Source organism: Uloborus diversus, chromosome 3 (genome assembly GCF_026930045.1).
Source record: "Uloborus diversus isolate 005 chromosome 3, Udiv.v.3.1, whole genome shotgun sequence".
In the NCBI taxonomy this organism is placed as follows: Eukaryota; Metazoa; Arthropoda; class Arachnida; order Araneae; family Uloboridae; genus Uloborus; species Uloborus diversus.
This window is the reverse complement of record NC_072733.1, coordinates 101067448-101089891: the sequence shown is the minus strand read 5'-3', so window position 1 is coordinate 101089891 and position 22444 is coordinate 101067448. Positions and strand designations below refer to the sequence as shown.

At 32.0% G+C, this 22444-nt stretch overlaps 1 protein-coding gene across 1 annotated transcript in view; it reads right to left on the bottom strand.

Annotated features, from left to right (window-relative positions):
• Positions 1-22444, bottom strand: part of LOC129218399 (E3 ubiquitin-protein ligase HUWE1-like) — a 736974-nt gene that overhangs the window by 126584 nt on the left and 587946 nt on the right. Inside the window, exons 68-69 of the mRNA XM_054852650.1 lie at positions 19756-19814; positions 13883-14094 (exon numbers count right to left, since the gene is read on the bottom strand). Of these exons, the coding sequence (XP_054708625.1) occupies positions 13883-14094; positions 19756-19814 (271 nt within the window). The remainder of the gene's footprint in view (positions 1-13882; positions 14095-19755; positions 19815-22444) is intronic.

The following is a 22444-nucleotide window of genomic DNA, read 5'->3' as shown; positions in this document are numbered from 1 at the left end:
CCCACAACCCGCAAAAGTAATAATTTTGTAATGTGGGGAGGTGAAAGCATAATTATCACGTCTGGATTTCCGGTGAATAACCAAAACACAATCACTGTTGTTATATACCTAAATCATTTTAGCAGACATAAATGTTTGTGTGTGATAACTTTATAAATTCAACTTTATAAAATTATACAATTCAACTTTTAAAATACAAACTTTAAGTTAAAATGTTAGGTGCTCAATTGCTTAAATTCAAATTTTTTTTCAAAAAATCTGTTTCTGTAATAACAGAAAATTAGCTAATGATAATTAAAACCGAAATTCCAAAATTAAATAAGCATAGATGCAATTAAACAAAAGTATAACACTCAGACCACAGCACAACAGCTCAAAACTTCATTGACACCAGCCATGAAAGCCTTCATTCGTACAAAACAAAAGTAATTAATTTTTTAGTTGTTAAAATTTTTGGGAATTAAGTTCCATGTTCTCATATTTCCCATAAAATATATTTATTTTTTACTAAAATCAAACATAAAATATTCTACTCTAAGGTAGCATATATAAAAATAACATCTGATTAGCCAAAATATTTAAATATTTGCAAGATGCAAAAAGATAGAAATTTCAAACACGAGGAGCAATTTACTGCAAAGTCAGAGTAAGTTCAACATTGGTATATTTTCCATAAAATAAATTTATTCATTTTTTACTAAAGTTAAACAAAAAATATGCTAATCTGAGAAGCATATGCGAAAATAACATTCGATTAGCCAAAGTATTTAAATACTTGCAGAATGCAAAAATATTGAAATTTTAAACACAAAAGCAATTTTCCGCAAAATCCGGGTAAGTTCAATGATGTCATGGTTTCCAAAACAATTCCTTTTTTAAATATCAAAATTAAACAAAAAATAAACTAATCTGAGGTACCATATGTCAAAATAGCTTCTGATTGTAAAACTTCAAAATATTTACGAGATGCAAAAGGATTGAAATCCCAAACACTGAAGCAATTTTTCACGATGTCGCAAATTGAACACATGTTCAGAAAATGGCATTAGTGAAATACTTTTTACGTACAAACCTTGTTAAAATAATAAATCCTGCTTTAATATCAGTTAAAAGATAATATGTGAATAAAGTATTCTCATATAACACTTAAAATGATACTGAGCCTAAAACAGAACAACTTATGTCACTAGTACAAAAAGAATGAAAATGAGAGGCTCTAACAAGTATCTTTAATTTTCGCCATAGGCGGCTCATACAGGGGAGAGGGGGGGGGGGACAATTGTCCCCTTACTTTCAAAAGTAAAAGGGCCTTGTCCCCTCACTTTTTAAGTTAAAAATTAATAATCCATTGAAAAATGATTTTTTACTGGGTGAATTGATTTTTTCCACCACAGTAACAACTAAAAATTCTAAATAAATGAATGTTTCTCATCATATTTCAGTAAAATGGAACTTTGAATTGAAAGGGGAAAGTCTGTGGTAGCCATCCATCCCAATTTTTGAGGCTATATTTCATAATTTTTAGAGGTTACAGAATCATATATGAAAAGAGCCTTTCTACAAAAAAAAAGCTAGACCACACCCCATTAAGTACACATACTTTTTTTGACTCCTCACTTTTTTGGGGCACGAGCCACCAATGATTTCCTCCCAACCATTTTCAAATCAAAATTGTTTGAGCGGTTGAAATAAATTTGGATTACACTTTTTAAGTGAGCATTGCAAAATCAAGAACATGCAAGTCTACTACTACAGAATATGACATAAATGTGTGAAATAATGGTGAATTTAAAATTAGGGATTTCCCAGAATTTAACTCACATTATAAAAAAAAAAAAAAAGGCAGGTGGCTGTTACAGAAGCAGATGAAATTGGACTCCTAATCCCTGATTTGTTTTTTTGATCGTTCAACTTTTAAGTATTAATAGATTTTAATTGCAATACACTTAAAATGTCCAAGATTTTTAATGCTCTTTTAACAACTGTTACTTTATTACTGCCCAAGACATATTTCCATAACTGAAATTTCCATGACTTTTCCAGGATTTCTCTCTATGACCATTACAATCTATTATTACTAGAAAATTGAACGATCCCAAAAACAAATCGGAGTTTATAGTCCAGTCAATAGGTAGAAAAAAATGGGCTTACCTTACAAAAAATGGGGTCAAAGATTTTTTTTTTTTAATTTGTATATACTAGTGCCAATATGAAAAAACCAAGCTATCCAACACGAAAAACGTCGGGAGAAGTTTTGGGGCCGAAAAACCCCAAAAATTTGTGACTTTTTGCGGTATTTCCAAAATATCTCAAAAATGGTTAAAATTAGAGAAAAACTTCGAATGTAAATGTTGAAGAGGATTAAATTTCCTTCAACTTTTGTCATTACAACATTTTTGTAGCATGAAAAGCAAGCGAGTTACAACTTCTTGAAAGTCACACTTTTTCTGAACCCCTCAGCAAAGTTCGTAAAGGCGCATCGGATAACGAAGGAAAAAAGGAGAAACACCGACTGCCTGACCTTGGAAATGATTTGTCTTTGGCAGCTGAGGGTAAATCAGCCTCTGTTTCCTTTAACACAAACAAAACATCCCCATTCTATCCCTTTTTTTTCTCCAAATGCGATGCATGACTCAATAGCAACGCGTATTGGTCATTTCAGAGTTCGAGCAAGAGTATGTTTTATCAATTTGTGTGTTCTGTATTACAATTTTTTTGTAGAAATGATTACGCCTGACCAAGATGTTTTTTTTTTATTTGCAAAATCAGTTTGAATGAATAATAGAAAATCTTCAGAGATGCAGTACAAAACGTCAAAATGAGGATCATCAGTGATTTTTGAAGGACTTAAAAGAAGTAATAATTCACACTGCCTGTCACAAATGCTATATCAATGAGCAATCAATCTCTTCCTTCGAAGTAATGGTTTAACTTAACTTGGTAAGCTAAATTCCCCAAGAAAGATTTCTGGCAAATTATAACAACAAAAATCGTCTTATCCAACTTCTTAAGACGTATTTCGAAGAGGGTGACATTGAAGCCAGGCAGGTTCAAGAAGATGCCGACTTACTGTTCTTTCAAAAGTGAAGGAAATTGAAAAGATTGTTATAGCGGGTGAGGATATGGATCTGTTGGTGCTGATGACAGCTTTAGGACAGCCTTTCAGCAACTTGTTCTTTTTAAAACCTGGAAAAGGGAATACTTGTGATTTGTTTTTTTTCCCCACTAAATCCTTTAAGTTTAAATAAATTTTGCAGTGTGCAAAAAAAAAAAGAAAAAAATGCTGGATGTTATCATTCATATTGGTGCAACCAGCAAATTCTAAATTGGTTGGGCAACATAATTGATTTAGGGAAATGGGGTTGGGAACACAGAATGCAAGGTCTATTGCCTGTTGACTTGAAAAGTGATTCAGCTCCTCAGACTCTTTTGAAGATTGTATCTTATTGTACCTGCAAGAAAAATTGTACTAGAGCCTGTTCTTGTCGCAAGGTGAGTTTGAAATGCTCCAGCATGTGCAAACACTGCAGTGGCATAAATTGTGAAAATGTTGCACAAATTTCATCTTTGGATGAGACTGCAGAAGATGATTTGTCTTAGGAGCTTTTGGAATCACAACAACAAGGAGATGAACAATTCAAGAACCACAGATTCTTTCTACCCCCTACAGATTCTGAACAAGGAGAACCTGGGCCTTCAAAACGGCTTCGTTTCTCTATTTGCTTTAAGGTCGAATGAATCTCCCTGTAATTTAGATGCACTTATTAAACTTCAACAGTTCGATTTTCATTTTGAAAGGTAATTCTTTTGGGTTTTTAATGCCTTAAAAAGTCAGTTTCTGCAGAATATTTTCAAAGTGTTCATTACGCATTACTATTGTACCTTCATTTGTGCATTATTGTGTCTATTGTTTGCTTATTAGCACCCTAATATTTATTAATTTACATTTATATTCAATTATCGCATTTTCGCTTGTAATAGTTAGAAAAGATGGTACGAATTATGTGCTTTCAATGAATGTGTAGATTATGTAATTAAACTACAAACTGAAATATAAATCAAATAATATTGGAATCTGATGAAGACTACCTGTATCAGATCCGAAATATTAGTTCATGAGCGGTGGGGGGAGGCTTTATTATTATTATTGTATCAACATAGGATGTATGATTGTGTTGTTTGTTTGCTTATTAGCAGGGCCTGATTACCACACAGGCCTACTAGGCCTGGGCCTGAGGCCTCCTCTTCCTAAGGGGTTCCAAATTATTTAAAGAATTATGCATAGCATTACAACTATACAAAAAATACACACATTTTTAAAATAATAGTCTTTAGGGGCCTCAAAATTATTATGGGCCTTGGGCCTCACTTTTAGTTAGTCGGGCTCTGCTTATTAGCTGCAAAATATTTATTCCTACACATTAATATTTAAAGATCGCATTTTTGTTTGTAATAATTAAACTAGAATGTACGAATTATATGCCTCAAATGAATGTATATAATGTGTAGTCCAGTTACAAACTGCAATGTATCATCTGTTATTGGAGTCTGATGAAGACTACCCCTGTCAGACTGGAAATGTTAGTCCGTGAGCAGTGGAGAAGGAGCAGGAAACTCAAACTGTCGATAAACTCTTTGAAACTTAAGTTTATATTCGAGTTCTAATAATTGTGACGCTTTGTTTTCGGTGTGAATGCTTTTTTTTTGCGGAGTGGAGGAAAACTGCCTATTTTCAAAGAGCTATAGCAAATTTGTTATTTGTGCTACAAAAAAGTTGTAAATACGAAAGTTGTAGGAAATTTAATGTTCTTTAAACTTTGTATTTGATATTTTTTCCTAAGTTGAACCATTTCGGAGATATTTTGGAAAAAACAAAAAAAGTCATAAATTTTTGAGGTTTTTCGGCCCCCAAAAGTTCTCCCGGGATCTTTCGTGTTGGATAACTTGGTTTTCCCATGTCGGCATCAATATGTACAAATAAAAAAAAAAAAATCTTTGACCCCATTTTTTGTAAGGTAAAATGTATCTATTGACTGAACTATTAGGAATCCTACTTCATCCGCTTCTGTAAGAGCGGTCCGCCGTTTTTTGGTAAAACCCTCCCAACCCTGTGAGGCAAGCTCAAATTACTTTTTTAGATTTTTTTGACTAAAAATTATGCATTGAAGATTGTTTTTCAAAATTTCAATTTTTGATCACTTTTTGAATTCACCTTTTTTAGTATGAATTTACAAAAATCATACCTCATTTCTTTATTTTTCAACCAATTAAGCTGAACTAAGTATCAATTTCAAGCCATTACTTTCCTCTTTTAGTATAAACAACATAGAGTATTCTGTGAATAGTGGAGTGTTGCACTCTTTAACGAAAATCAGTTTTTATGCTTTTTCAATTGGGAGATTTAATACATAATTTCTCCAGAGTACCAACTAGTTTCCGCATTAAATTTTTTTTATTGTTTTGAAATGAAAAAAGTTTGTTTTGCAGAAAATTTACTTCATATACAAATTTCAGGCCGAGGACTGCTGATGGCCTTTGAAAAAAGTGAGAAAGGTGACAAATTTGAAAACAAAGGTGACTAAAAGGTGACAAAAAAGTAACTAAAAGGTGACCAAAAGCAATTTGTTAAGAACTCAAAAAACAGAAAAGGATTATTCCTTTTTACTGACTTTTACCAAAATAGCCTATATATTTCTTGTAAAGATTTCTTTACAATTTTGGAAATGAATATTATAGGGCTAGAAGTAGTAAAATAAACATTTTAAGACATTTTCAAAAAACTTTCAGTGTAAACTCTATGTAACATTATATATATATATATATATATATATATATATATATATATATATATATATATATATATATATATATATATATATATTTAATCAGCATAATAAAGCTCGAAATTGTGAAGTAAAAAGCAAGATGATGCATTTCTTGAACATATAATTTATGTTATTCAATCACGTTTTTAGTAATGTTTTTTTTTCTTTTTTTTAGCTTGTTGAAAAATTATCAGCATTCTTTCTTTTTTCTTAGTAAATACAAAGCATAAATATTAAATCGAAAGTCTTGACAGTAGAGAATAACTGAGAAAACCAATTTGAAAAATCAGACTTTAACAGAATGATAATTGTACTTACAATGCAAAAATAAAATGATGAAAATATCATTTCATATGCCTGAAAATGTTCATGATTTTTCCTTTCTTGTTTTATTTATTTTTTATTTTAACAAGCTCTGAAAATATTCCATGACATGTCCATGGGAGGTAAAAAATGTAGTATTAAATCAAGTTATTAATAATTACAAATACAAAAGTGACGACCAGCAACAGACTCTGGGCCCAGCTAGACTGGTCCTAGTCAACTTGCAATCTCCGACTTATCAGGCCTAGGAATAAAAAATAATGCCGAATAAGCAGGAATGCTGTCATGGTCTCTTTTGATTTGATCAAAATAGGGGTGATAAAGATAACGATGTGAGGGTACTTTTGTTTTTTTTTTTCAATCGGGACTCATTTGTTAGATGCGTTGGTTGGCTGTTTTTTTTTCCTCTCTCTTTTTTTTTTAAACATAAATTTATTCCTTATTGAATCTAGGAAAATATTGCATTTATCAAAAATACTGTTGTAGTGCATTTTGTTCCAAATAGGTTTACAGCAGTTTTTTTGTTCCAATTCAATAAAGAAATAAACTCTAACCGCCACTTATAAAATTTCTGGATTATAAAATCAGCAGCTTTTTGAAATGAATGTGGAAGAACCAAATCATTACATTACCAAACCATGTTAAAACCGTACTTTAATAAAATCAATCTCGCCGTTACATAAAATAAAGATTTTGGCTAGCACTTGCTTCTAAAAGCTTTATTTTTACTGGAACTAGCCATATAAAGCATTGAAACCTAAAAAAAAAAATCGGAGATTCTCTGAGACGCACCAAAAAAGGAAATGTTAAGAAATGTTTACACAGACCAAGTTCACTTCGCACTTGCGCAGCAAAAATAAAACTCAAACTAACATACCTGCCAACATCCAAAGAAAAAAATCCAGTAGATTTTTTCAATGTAGCGCAATATCGCTTTTTTCCATGTTATTGAGGGGAAAATGGGGATTTTTTATTATCTCTTAGGAACTACTTTGATATACTCCCCCCAAATCGGAAATTTGGCCACTTTTTTTCTCACTTATGGTACAAAATACAAGAAAATACTAAATTTGGCAACAGCAAAAACCTAAAAGCTGAAAAAACCTAAATGGGCAACACAAAAATAAGAAACAGCAACCCTAAAAAGTCCGTAGGGAGTGCCAGATTTTGCGCGTAATTTTTTTTTTTTGGGGGGGGGGTATATCAAAGTTATACCATCTCTTAAAGTACAATCATATGCAAGTTCCTTGAGTCATATACAGAGTTTAATTAATGAAATTATTAAATGGAAGAATAAAAGTTAAAGTAATACTCTTTCAATGAAAAGTTATTTAGGGAAAAAAAGAATTTCAATTATCTGTAAAAATTCAATCATAGACAGGTTTTTTTCAGGTCTTCAACAAGATTTAATCTACTTTTTTCGGCCGCAAAGTGCCCGATAATAGCGGTTGTTTTGTGTACAGGAAGAAATGTTGTAATTAAGCAACATAGGCTTAGCGATGAGTGCGCGAAGCGAGATCGCAAATGTAAACAAGAACTGATGTTGCCAGATTCCAAAGTGCTAAAGTTTGAAATTGAGTGGGAAACTTTCAAACCATGGAGTAAAAGCGCTAAAATGATGTAAAAATTTATTTTAAAGGGGTTTGGTGTTTTCATTTAAGAAAATCCCTAAATGGAAGGATTTTTTTTAGAGATTAATAAAAACCGGGAGATTTTCAATAAAAATCGGGAGACCGGGAGAAATGTCAAAAATCCGGGAGTCTCCCGGAAAATCCAGTAGAGTTGGCAGGTATGAACTAACCATTTCTGTGCAAACACAAAGTGACACTATAAACACAAACCAAAACTTTTCACTATTCCGCGCTCAAAGAAGACATCGAGGCACGCCTCCTTAACCCACCACCCCTTTTTCAAATCTAACCACTTGTGACTGCTTAGTCGCAACTTTCAAAGTCAGTAAAAGTAAAACAAGCAAGTAAAGCGCCTGGCTAGAGATGAGATGAGCGTGAGATTCAGACACTTCAGATGATGTCATTTGATAAACATGGAAGACAACTTACATTCGATGACCACTCACTCAACAAAGTGTAGAAACGAATTGCACAGCTGAACTTTAGTCAAACAACACTCTATAGCCAGAAACACGATAGGAAACAAAATGGCGTTTAGACGAGACTCTGGGAAAATGCGTCTGACGGTCGAAGGGGGATAGAAAGACTGGTTCTGCTCATAGGGTGCAATTGCAAGCAATAAAAAAAAAATTCCCGGATTTTCCGGTAGCATAGCTATTTTTCTTAAACAACAACAAGGTGGGGGGGGGGGCATATTTAATGCTACTTTTTTAAATTAATTTTACTGTTAACATTCAGATACTTTTCAAGGATTTAATTATTTAAAAAAAATCATAAGAAAGGTGACAAAAGTTGCAAAAGGTGACTAAAAGTAACCAAATTTTCAAAAGGTGACTAAAGGTGAGAAAGGTGACTGACTCCTCGGCTTGAAATTTTCTATAAGTTTAAAGCCCTTTCGAGTTTAAAAAAGCTTTAAAACTTTTAAGAGCAATCAATACTTTTCATAACGTGATTTTGTTTGGATTACATAATATCTGACAAAGTCCTAAACTCTTGCAAAACTAATCTAGTTCAACTCTAGATTTCTGAGAGGAAGAAATTTTTTGCTGATTAAAGCACACTTTAAAATATCTTTGAAACTTATTTTAACATTTATAGAAGTCCTGATTTTTTCCTCTTTTGATGCAAAGAAATAATGTACCATTCGCCACCTTTTTAACCCATAAATTAGCCCAAACAGAAGGAATTGAAGGAAACTAAGTTGTTCTTATATGAGTATAATATGTTTCATTTAGTTTTGCAATGGCTTCGTTGTGAAATAAATGATTTGGGTCATACTCACTGTCTGAATTAGTAATTTGATATAACTACTTTAAGGAAAAATTGAGAAAGAAAAAATATTTTCGGTAAGAAGTACATAGTTTTGTATCTGGTGCAAGCATATGATCAAATAATTTTAACTATGCAAACAACACAGTTTGTTGTACACAAATTGTACACATCATTCTTCTTGCAAACTAACTGACACATAGATTTCACAGATAATAAAATGTCTAGAAAGTAGTATGCTGTTCAGTTTTGGTCTCCTTATCTTAAGAAAGATATTAATGTATTGGAAAGGGTTCAAAGGCGGGCTACAAGGCAAATAAATGGACTTTCCCACTTAGATTATGATTCCAGGCTTAGAAGGCTAAAAATGTACAGTCTTGAGCAAAGAAGAGACCGAGGGGACATGATTCAGTTGCTTAAATTTATTAAAATGAAAGATGTTACAGGGCTGAAATTTAGCACTGAAAACAGGACAAGGGGTCATTGTTTTAATCTATTTAAATCTCAGGCTAACATGGATATTAGGAAAAATTATTATTTTAGCAGGGTAGTGGAAACTTGGAACAGCTTACCGGAAGAGGGTGGTAATGAGTAAGGGAGTAGATAGTTTTAAGAAGGCCTTTGATCTTCACTGGGGATTGTAAATTGACTAGGACCAGTCTAGCTGGGCCCAGAGCCTGTTGCTGGTCGTCACTTTTGTATTTGTATTTATCTACCCTGCATTTATTTACTCTAAGTCACCTAAAAGTTATCTTACTTTTTTCTTTATTGCAGAACAGCTGACAAAGTTTTCTTCAATACCTTCTTTTTGAACTCTTTAAAAAGATGGCAGACAAAACACATTTAATTTGTATCAAAAGAAGAGAAAATAAGAGTTTTTATCAATTTTAAAATAAGCTTCAAAGATATTTTAAAATATACTTCAACCAGCAAAAATAATCTTCTTGTGAGAAATCTAGATTTGGGCTACATCAGTAATGAAAGAGTGCAGGATCATTGTCAGGTATTACATAATCCAAACAATTTCATGTTACAAAAACTTCAATAATATATATATTAGGGTGCATCTTATTTTTAAAGGTGTTATTTTTTCATGAGGCACCCTCTCATTTTGTTCCTTTGGATGAAAAAAAAATTCACATAGCTTAAAAATAAAAATTGAATAATATTTAGAGGTTGCTACCATTGCTGTAAAATGTGTGAAATCTTACTTTTTTTTGCACTAATTATTATAATATTTATGTAACCTTTTTGTCATTCATTTTAATTAGTGATAAATTAGATTGTTATTGACTTTCTAATTATTTTATACTTTATGAAATCATGTTAATTAACTATATATACAATCAACTCTCAACCTCTTAACTGTTAGTTAACAACTCAAAGAAACACAAGTTGTTAGTTAACAACTCAGAAAGTTAAGTAAAAGCGTCCTATTTCAGAAATTAAAAACAAAACTATTGGAATTTGTCATTAGATTATTTGCTTGACATTCCTCTTGCTGGAGATATTTCACACAAGATTTCAATTCCAGAGGATAAATTATTTCTGACTGAACAAAACTAGGATGACAAGGCAAAATTGGTAACCAATAAATCTCTATTTAAAAAGGCAACAGAACTTGCGCAAAAAGAAAAAACTTTGAAAGAAAGAAAATCATGAAGAATCTATCAACTTTCGTGAAAGTGTAGTTGTTTTAGCCTCTGTTGTAACTGAATATACTTCGACTGATCCTGAAGAACAAGAATTTGCATTAAAGTTTATCTAAATTTTGTCTTATGTAGTTGAAAAGCATTTTCACTATCAAGAAGGAAAATGCCAAAATTTCAACTGTTGTTTCAAGTAATTTTATTTGATATCTACTTGTCAGAAGAGGATGTTGCTTTAATTTACTTTGAAGGCTACATTTCTGAAGAGACACACTCCAAATTTGTCGCTTTCTTAACGAAATCTAAAAGAATAATTCTTCCAATGAAACACTGTATAACAGATGTTGTAGAACTAAAACCAAAGGAAAAAAACTAGAGGATTTTATTACTAACATTCAAATATTTCTACATAAGGGTCCTTTCATCAAGTTTTAGAAGAGATATTATCAAATAGTTTGGATGATGAGTAGCAACCAGAAAAAGGCTTGTATATCTCACATACTAGTAACTAAGGGAGAAAAATTACAATATTGGTGGATGTAAAAGACTGAAATTGTAAACATATGATATGAATGGCGTAATCGAACTTTTGCATCCTTTTTTTGTTTGACATTATTATAACATAGCAACCATGAAATGCTTATTATTTTTTACATGTGATGGAAATAAGTATTTGGGTAGTGTTTCTAACCTAACAAACCCAATTTCATGCTGATTTCAAATATTGCAATATAAAATTGCGAATTTATTTTTGTTCTTTTTTTTTCACAATAATCACAATTTTAATCTCTGGTAGCAACCTCTAAATTTTGTTCAAATTCTATGAAACTTTTATGTGTATTTTTTCATCGAAAAGAAGCAATTTAAGGGGTGCCCCATTAAGGTCATTAGTTAATGTTTTCTTTAAAACTACTCTTATTATTATTATTCTTAACATTTGATATAGGGGAAAAGGGGGCATATGTGATCATGGTGTGTTTTACTAGGATAATGTCAAGCAAAAAATCTCAAAAAATTCTCAAGTTATAGCAGTACCAGCCCTACTATTTAATCAAACTTTCAGAGCAAGGAGCCAGTTTATGTTCCTGTGGTGACAGCTTCTTTGTTTTAGCAGATGCTGATGTACTTTTATCACAGGCTTCATGTAAAAACATTTTAAACTAATTAATGATCTAAATTTAATTATTGCAAACCATTATAAGAACATTCACGTAAATTTATGCCAATGTTTAAATCTTTTAGACTAAAAATTCTTTATTTTTGAAAATTAGTTCTAAGGTAGATGCTGGGGCACTTGTGAACGCAACACATAGGGGCACATGTGAGCAGCTCACATATCCTCTCGGCAAATATAAATGTTAGTGTAAGCTTATTATAAGCGTTAAAAGAGATGTACAGATTAATAATTATTGCGTTGCTGCAATCCGTTTGTAAATTTATTGTTAATTATTATGTAATTACTAATTATTTATTTTATCATTTTTTATTTTTTTAAATTCATTAATTACTAAACAGTTGGCTAAAAATTTAGTGGTACATAATATTTGCACGGAAAATAAAGCCAGAATATTTTCCTTTAACTAAGAACTGAAGTTCAGAAATTTTTTGAAATTCATCATCATATTCTGTATGAAGCTTAAATGTACTATTTAACTAGAATATACTTTACATAATAAAATATTCTTTGTATTGTTAGTAGTCTTATAAGATTTTTTTTTTCTCGATTTATTGATTAGAACATGCTATGAAACTTTAAAATTTGACAGTGAGCAGAGTTCTGTAATTCAGAAAAAAATATTCTTTTAATAACAGCTACTGTGCAATTCAAACTGACAGCATAGGTTACAAGGCCTAAAATGTATATGCTTCATTATAACGAGTTTTTTGTTGAAATATGATGCTTGTCCTGCATTTTTCAATCGTGTTCACATGTGCCCCAAAGTTTGTTCACATCTGCACCCCTATAGGGGCACATGTGAACAATTGAAGACATTTTTTAAAGATTCTATATAGTATAAAAATAATTTTTTAAAAAATCTGGAAAAATCCCATGGCACAAAGGAATGACTATTCAATCATGGGGACCCTTTTTCTATGAGAAATTGAAAATATTTTCTAAGAAATTAAGAAATGAAAAAAAAAAAAACGCTCACATGTGCCTCCTTTTCCCCTACATATTTTCTACCAAAAGTGTTTTTTTTCCCCCTTTCTTTTTGTTAAGTTTGAAACTGAGGATTTTTCGCAATTCTTTTCCAAAGTGAACAACTTTTTAGAGAATAACTGTCGATGAAATTCAATTTTAATTTTTTGACATACTAGTATAAGATTAAAAAAAAAAAAAAACCGCTGAAAAAGGTTTTAAAGTTATAGAAAACTTGTGTTTGAAGTTAATTTTCTGCAAAGCAAATTTCATATTTTATTTCAAAACAACGAAAACATCCTTCTAATTTTTTTTACATAGCAAGAAAACAATTTAAATATAGAAAAAAAATGGTACCTGTGTAAGTTTACCACTTGCGGTACACTACTTAAGTGGTCAACTTATAGAGGTTGAATTATATAAGATCTAATTCTGTGCCTGAAAATAGCGGTCAACTTAGACAGGTGTTCAACTTTACAGATTTTACTGTATTAGTTGGTACTCCGGAGATATGACTTACTAAATCCCTCAATTAAAAAAGCATAAAAACCGAATTTAGATAAGGAGTGACAACACTCCACTTTTCACAGAATACTTTCTGCTTTCTATACTGAAAGAGAAAAGTATTAGCTATAAATTGGTACCTAATTCAGCTTAATTGGTGGAAAAAATAAAGAAATATGGTGATTTTTCTAAATTCATAAAAACAAAGATTACTCTGAAGAGTGATCAAGTTTTGAAAAAGTTATCTGAAGCTTCATCCAAGAAATCTAAAAAAATTTGAGCTTCTGTCATAGATACCTATTTGTAAAAAAATGGACAAAATCTGAGGCATGACAGCATGGCTGATTAGTTAATTTGGCTGATTTGATGTGAAATGATCCTCTTCTGTACTAAAACTTATTTAATGAACTACTTCTCTAAAGAGTATTAACATGAATTTTTAAACTTGGTTTCAGAGACAAGGCACCAACTTTGAAGAGAAGACAATCAAAATTGACTGGCTACTGATATAATTCATAAGGGGAAAAAAAAAAAACTTGCCTCTTCTTGAATATTAGGAGGAAGTGCAGCAAGAAATTCAGGGTTAACTTCAGTAAAAGACGCTCCTTCAGTTGAGTTTTCATTAGCAACTGTTTGTGTACGCTGCCTCAAGCGCTGTAGTCGCAACTGCTCAGCGATCACTTCTTGTCTAATGTTATCTGGTAATGCTGCTAAAAATGATGGATCAACTCCTTCTGGTATTTCATCTCCACCTAAAGTTTATGTTAAATCCAAATTTCAATTAATTGAAAACAAAGCTAGTTGGATAAGAAAAAACACTAAAATAGTCCAAACAGCTATAATGTCTGAAAGATTAAATGATTTACAAAACATATACATGATTGTCAGATATCAAACAATTATTTACTGGGACATTAACAGAAAGAAAGATTACGCTAAAATTAAAAGTCAGCGCAATCTAATAGTTAGATGTATTTTTTCAGCCCCTCATCTTTAGAAATAGCTTGAACCATCAAAAGAAACTGTTAAAGAGGTGCAATAAGAACCTGAATTAAAGAGTACTTTTGCAAAGGTCTGTTCAAGGTTTCACAAAATAAATTCGTCCTAAAAACATTGAGAACTATTTCAATAGCAGGGGCCAATCCAGGATTTTTTTCTCACTACCTATTTTTGGCATCAACATTCTATTTTTGTAAAAGTTTTTTTTTTTTCCAAAAATTAAAGGAACATTCTAATTTTTGAAAAAAAAAATTAGAGCGACTAAAATTTTTGTTCAAAAAGTGTAAAAGTCATCGACTATTATTTCTAACATTTTTTTTGAGGGGGGGGGGGACATGAAAAATCTAAGAGATCCGAAAAATACCATCCTATTTCAGCGCAATAGGCTTTTTACAATTCAGGATATTGTCAGAACCAACCCCCCTACAATACAGATGCTAAAAGATTGCGATAAAATTGCCTAAATGCACTTTGCCAAAAACAGCTAAAAATGAGTAAAAACACAATGGAAAAATCATTACTCAAACGATTGTTCAGATAAATCAGCTTAGCATTTTATTTTATGAATAAATTTTGTTTTAAACAGAGTAACAAATTAAAATGCTGATTTCGGTAAAACTTCCCATTATTTACAATAAGAAGCCTGCAGATATTGTTTACATTGATTTTCAAAAAGCTTTTGATAAGGTACCGCATATTGCTCTACTAAGCAAATTAGCTGATATAGGAATAGGAGGGAAAACTTTCATTTGAGTAAAAAACTGGCTGTCCGGAAGGAAACAAAGGGTAGTTGTAAGGGGAAATTATTCTAATTGGAGTGAGGTTTTAAGCGGGGTTCCTCAAGGATCAGTGTTAGGGCCTGTTTTGCTCATTGTTTTTATGAAAAATATTCATAAAAATATTTCTGGGAACATGAATTGTTTTGCTGATGATGTCAAAGTTATGGGGAGTGTAGAAAATGAAGAACAAGCAAATCAGCTGCAAGAGGATCTAGATCATATTACGGAGTGGGCTGATAAATGGGGTACGGCTATTAATGTTGGGAAATGTCAGGTGCTACATTTAGGACTTGTAAATAAGTGTACAAGTTATTATTTGCAAGGTTCAGTCTTTAGTCAGGCAAAAAAGAAACTGATCTGGGCGTCTTAATAAGTCGGGATTTAAAGTTTATCCAACAGTTCAGCATAGCTAGTAACAAAACCAATAAGATGCTTGGGTTTATCAATAGATCTATTTCAAACAAATCTAAACAAGTTCTTCTGCTCTTATATAGAAGTTTGGTAAGACCTCATTTGGAGTATGCTGCTCAGTTTTGGTCTCCTTATCTTAAGAAAGATATTAATGTATTGGAAAGGGTTCAAAGGTGGGCTACAAGGCTAATTAAGGGACTTTCTCATTTAGACTATGATTCGAGGCTTAGAAGGCTAAAAATGTACAGTCGGGAGCAAAGAAGAGACCAAGGGGACATGATTCAGTTGTTTAAATTTATTAAAATGAAATATGTTACGGGGCTGAAATTTAGCACTGAAAACAGGACAAGAGGTCATTGTTATAAGCTATTTAAATCTAAGGCTAACATGGATATTAGGAAAAATTGTTATTTTAGCAGGGTAGTGGAACCTTGGAACAGCTTATCGGAAGAGGTGGTAATGAGCAAGGGAGTAAATAGTTTTAAGGAGGGCCATTGATCTTCATTGGGAATTGTAAATTGATTAGGACCAGTCTAGCTGGGCCCAGAGCCTGTTGCTGGTTGTCATTTTTGTATTTGTATTTAAATTTTTTGCGACTGCCAATTTTCAAAATTAGTTTTGCGAAGCTGTTGATTTTATGTACCAATTTCAAAATAAGATATTTGTGAAGGTACTGAAAAACAGTAGCAAAATCAGCCTGTATTGGGCCCTGAATACTAAATTCTTAATCAAAAATTCAACCTAACCAAAAATTAAAGTCATAATTGTTCACAATGATAATGACAGGGCTGCTATTAAATTCCAATGCTAAAAATAGTGGTTTTAGTAGCGTAACAATATGAAAAAGTCCCCAAAATAGTTGCTGTATTTAAAAAAGTTTCTAAAATAGCTTCCCCATTAAAAAAAAAAAAAAATAGCATTTATATCATAATATAAGAATGACACTTGAAACGTCAGATTCAACACATTTCAGAATGCGTCCAATAATTTTTGCAAGTCAGCCTGTAGTTCTCAGTTTAGGCATGAATTTTCAATTGCAAAAACATTGTTAAAATTCTTTTTGTTACATTTTACTGCATAAATAGGCATCACACTCAATGTAAGCGCTGCATCGTAATATATTCTCAAAGAAAAATATTTTTTTCATGTATGCACGGCACAGTGTAAGCACCGCACATTCTATAAGCACACCCCCAACATTAAACAACTTAAAAGCACTATCAGTAGCAAAGAAAGCTAGATAAAATCTAAATAAAAAAAAAATTTCTCGTTGGTATTTTAAATTAACTATAATGAAACATTTTTAAAATTCCCCATTTTGCACTTTTTGTCTTCAGCATCCCTTGATTGGCAATCATTTTTGATGGTGAATTTATCCGATTTCCAACGGTAAAAGAATCTCTCCTCAATGCCAAACTCTCTGACAGCAAGACTATTTCCAATTGCTTCAACCTTTAACCTCTATTAACTTAAACTTAAAAGCTGCAGTGTATGTTTTCAATCGCTTAGAAGCCATTTGAAAAACAACTCTGAAAAAAATTCCATAAAAAAAAATATGCCAAGAACGCACGAATGACAAAGAACAGACTTCAAAAAAAAACAAAAAGGAACTAAAAAGTAAAAAATAATGGGTCATACTTACATATACGATTCAATACCCAAATGTATAAATCAAATTGATTTTACACTTCCAGTACAAAAATCAACTAAACACCCAAAAATTAAACACTGATTTCAATTACTACATGATGAATTATTTTTCACGCCTAACTAATTATATATGATCTCTTAATTTACAATAACCATTTGAAGTCGGGGCCTCCTATAAACTACAACCTAACGTAACTGAGGGTAGATTTAGTTTTAAAGACTTTTGTGTTTTGTTAAATTAGTGTTTACTCAGGATCTGGTGAGTTGTCAGTTACGTAATTTAATATAAAATTTTTGGCAGTAAATTTGCGCCTTCAAAAATAGCGTACAATCTTTCTTTTTTATTCTGGGGCATAGCGAAAAATAAAACATTTTTCTAATAAAATACTTTCTATTCTATTATAAAGAATATTTTTGATCAAATGAAGGAGTACAAAAGGTTGAGGAATAAAAGAAGGGACAATAAAACAATAAACGGATAAATAAATTAGGGTCATTCCATATTAAATCAACAAATAGGCCGGGCTGCACCATTTTTGGTTTTGATGAAATTTGGTAGGTAATGCGCTAATTGGAACACTTTCAAAAATTCACATTTTTACGGATTTCTCGAGTAGTAACAGACCAATTGCTCTGTATTTTTTTCATATAAAAGGTATACTCCAGCTGCCATTTTCCAACTAAAATTAAGTCTACTATTTAATTAGGGGACGAGCAACAAATTGAGGAAACAGAAAAAGATTTTTGATCATTTTTCATTGTAAATAGCTGAGAACAAGCTATAAATTTCAGAAATAAGTCAAAAACCTATCTAGAGTTCATTTTTATATTTTCGTGAAAGTATTTCTTATACCCAAGGAGATATAAGCATTTTTTTCAAAAAGGAAAATCATTTTGAAGGTTTTCAGCTCATATCACGCAGAGTTAACAGTCAAACGTTACTAAACTTTCAGAATATTTGACAGCATAATAGGCATTTTTAGGGTCGAAATACGAAAATGGCACTTTTTCAACCTTTGGGAAATTTCCAATTAGGCCGTATTCATCATTTTGAGCCTAAAAAAGCTGATGATGAACTTACTGTAGGAAATTATTTTTTTTCTTGTTGTAGTTGATTCTGCATACTAGAAGTACAGAAAAAATAAGTCGATACTGGCAGTCCTTTATTTTGAAAAAATTGCTTTAACTTAAAAACTGAAAAAAAAAAAAAAAAAAAACGGGTTTTTTTCACTCCTTGAAAGCAACCTGTGGGGGAGGTGATAAAAATTTGAAAATGCTACAGTAAAAAGCCATTGCATTGCCTTTTAAAACAAAACAAAAGCTTTCTTGTTTTTCTAGGGCGTAGAAAAGATATGCCTTTAAAGTAATACAATAATAATTTTTGCACATTACTGAAAAGAAGCCAAGTAGACTGTATCACCAGCTTAAAAATTACCATATAACCATGTTTCATTGAAATATATTTGCAAAATGTAATTTTAGACAACTAGTTTTCAATTTTTATTTACTATATTTACAAAGCATAATTTTTTACCAAAAGCAAACGCTTTATTTAAAGGTTTGCATCTCTTCAACACATTAAAAAAAAAAGAGTTTTTGTTTTGTTTTAAAGGGCAATGTAACGGCTTCATACTCAAGCATTTTCAAATTTTTATCACCTAACAAACATCCCATTCTTGAGGAGTGAAAAAGCACATTTTTCATTTTATCTTAAGTTTAAGCAATTCTTTCGTCATGAAGGACTATTAGTATCAACCATGCATATCTAACTACAACAGGAAAAAAAATAGCTTCCTACTGAAAGTTTCTCACAATCTTTTTTAGGCTCAAAATGACGAAAACGGCACTTTTTCAACCATGATTTGACAACCTCACGTTCCTAATTAGGCTTAACTTAAATATTTTCTTTTTATGCACAAATAAAAGTTCATTCATTCGCCTTTAAAATAAGATATGTTTGATCTTCTTGCTAATTTAAATAAATTTACTAGAGCTTTTTGAAAAAGGATCAAAAATGCCAAATTTCACTCATCCGTGGAGCAAAAAATAAATATATCTCAGGAATAAAATTTTTCCTGAAAAGAAAAAAATATAACAGTTTGGGAGTACAGAATATTGGTACATATTACCTACCAAATTTTATCAAAATCAAAAATGGTGCGGCACGAAAATTTCTGAAAATTAGTTATTTTATATGGAATGACCCATTAATTAATAAATGACTAAAAATAAATGAATGAATAGGAAAATAAGTGAATGAATAAATACATGAATTACAAAATGAAGGAATGTAAATGCATGAGTAAGTGATTCAGTAAATGATTGAATGAGTCAATGAAAAAAACTATTTTACTTGCCTCGCATGAACTTGCTTGAAAACTTCCTGTATTGTCATTAATTTTAGTCTTCAGATTTTATTTTTTCTGACTAGAATATACTACATGTTCTACTACATAGTTAAAATGTAACCAGATAGGTGGCGCTAAAAGCAGAATAAATATTTCCCCTCTTCACTTTGTCCCACATTCCCCTACAGTTCTATCAATTCATTACAAAACAACAAGCATTACTTACCACTTAAAACATTTGAAAAGTCAGGTGGGGCATCATTTCCGGAAATTGCTGGTCTTTCACTAAAAAACACAGGTTTCAAAGTTTACAGATAATAACTAGATATAAAGAATTCAAGGACAAATATTTATTTTAACATAGCTGGAAAACACTCCTCCTTCCCCACCAACCTAACAATGAAGACATATTTTATTTATAAAAAAAAGAAGCTATACTGATTAGATACTCTCGCAAGCATTTCAAACAACAAATTCTGTGTTCAACAATTGTGGATGCTTGAAGAGAAAGTGGAAAATTGCGACTCCCTGAGAGTCAAACATATTTGAATGTCGAACTAAAATTTTGTAATTTTCACCCTTTACGGCAATTTTTTCTAATTGAGATCACAAATGAACTGCCCGGTTTTTAATCAAGTAGGAGGACAGGGTTCTTGCACGGGGAAGTAAATTTAAATGTGACTCCAAAATGAAGATACAAAAGGATGTCATGACCTCCTTGACGAGACTAAAGAAGGCTTAAAATTGCGTTTCTAGGACTTAAATTTCGGAACATTTTGCTGGTTGAACCACCGATCTTAAGGACCCAATTAAGTCTCTGATTCACCCCTTCCACCTTAACTTAATCAAACATAGCCTAAAAATGTTGAATCTAAAATCAAAAATGTGTTTTCAAAGGACAACTTTTAATAATGTCATCAAAAATTGCTTAATGACATTTTTCGGATTTCTTTTTCGAATTTTTTGTGATGGAGGGCCCCGAAATCCATTCCCAAACATTACTACCAAAGACAGTCTCAATTAGCATCTTTAGAGAGGCCTCTAATCGCACCCCCCCTCACTTGACATATTGAAAAACAAACTAAAATTGAGTTTTTCAAACATCAGTTTCAAGAACTTTCAGAGAAGGACCACGGATCCCCCTTTTCTCCAACCCAATCACTATACACCTCAAAATTTCATTTTTAGACGGTTCCGTGGAGCCACAGAACCCTTCCTGCCTAAACTAGCTGGAAATTGACTTCAGTTTCAAAAACAGTTCGTGAGAGCACACTGAACCCCCGCCCGCTCTTAGTCTCATCGTTATCAAACAATGCCTAAAATATGATTTTAGGACTTCAATTTCTAAGAAATTCTGGATCAGAACTGCCTGGCTTGTGTAACTTTTCATGGCACTAGGGCATATCCATTAATGGTCGAGGTGAGGTGGACAAAAGTCAATAGTTGTATTTTTTAGATATTAATATCGAGAAAGATCCACCGAAGCTCCCCGGTTTCGTTAACGTCACCAAAGATAGTACATAATTGAGCTTTTAGAAATATCTGCTTGGGAGCCCCAAAACCCTTCCATCCCAAAAATAGCCCATATTGGATTTTAGTTGTGAAAAATATTTCAGTTCAGAACATTTTCACGTTACCCCTATCATTTTCAAATATAGCCAAAAATGGGCTTTTGAAACAATAGTGCCTAGAAACTCCCGAAGGAAGGCCACCATATCCCCAACCGTAAGCAAAGACAGCCTAAATTTGCGTTTTAAACTTCAATTTCGAAAACTTTCGATGGGAGATGATTGAATCTCCTTCCCTTTAATAACGTCAACAAAAGTAATCCAAAATTGCGCGTTTAAAACTCCAGTATCGGAAAATTTTTGGGAAGAACGCCGATCCTTCCTAAGCTACTTCACCAAAAATTGCTTAAAATTGATTTCAATTTTGAATGAATTTTAGGAAAGAACTCCAACATTACTTTCCCCTGAAGTCTCCTAAAATTGCGATATTTGACGTCAATTTTGAAAAATTCTCCATGCACCTTGAATATACCCGACTCTTTTGTCCTTACAACCGAACACAACCAAAGATGAACTAAAACTATTTTTCATACGCCAATTTTGATAATCTTCTCGGAGCAATCCCCCTTCTCCGTCCTTCCTCTGATGTCACCTAAGACAGACTATAAAATGCGTTTTTACGACTAATAAATTTTGGTATCTATTACTTTCTTCAAAGATAAAAATTGTACCTTAGGAGTTTCTTACTATAAAACTTTTTTCCCTTCTTATAAGTTCATCATTCTGTCTTTTTTTTTTAAATTAAAACTTGGTATAGAAATTTGAAGAAAGATTTATATGGACATTACAGATTAGTCAAAATATGTAAATTACTCTTGAGGGGCGGCACATTAGGTCTTTGCACGTGGGCGGCGGACACCCTAGGATCGGCCCTGCATACAGTGGCATAGCCAAGGGGGCTCCAGACCCCTCCGAAATGACTAATGTAAATATATCATTGAAGAGAAAATTGTATTGTGTTAAAAACAAGCATTTAACTGAATTTAAAAAAATGGAACAAGAAAAAATATGCATATATATTTCTCTTGTAGGTTATATAACATACAAAAAAAAAATTTTTGGAGGGAAAATTGATAAAGTAAAATGGGCGAGGGAAGGGGGGGACGAAATAAGGGGGTGGTGTAAGTCATAAAGCTTTTATTGCAATGACTCTCAATTTCTCCCTAGTGTGCGAAAATATTAATCTCTGAAGCCTCCAAAGCATTGGTTTCACTTGTATCATTGAAGTAGATGCAAATTCTAAGAATATACCTGTTTAGAATCTAACAAAAGGCACTTCTCATTTGTCGAGTTTCCTCCAAATTTCTTGGAGTTTTATCCTTCAGTGGGCTTCCTGGGGAAGTGGGG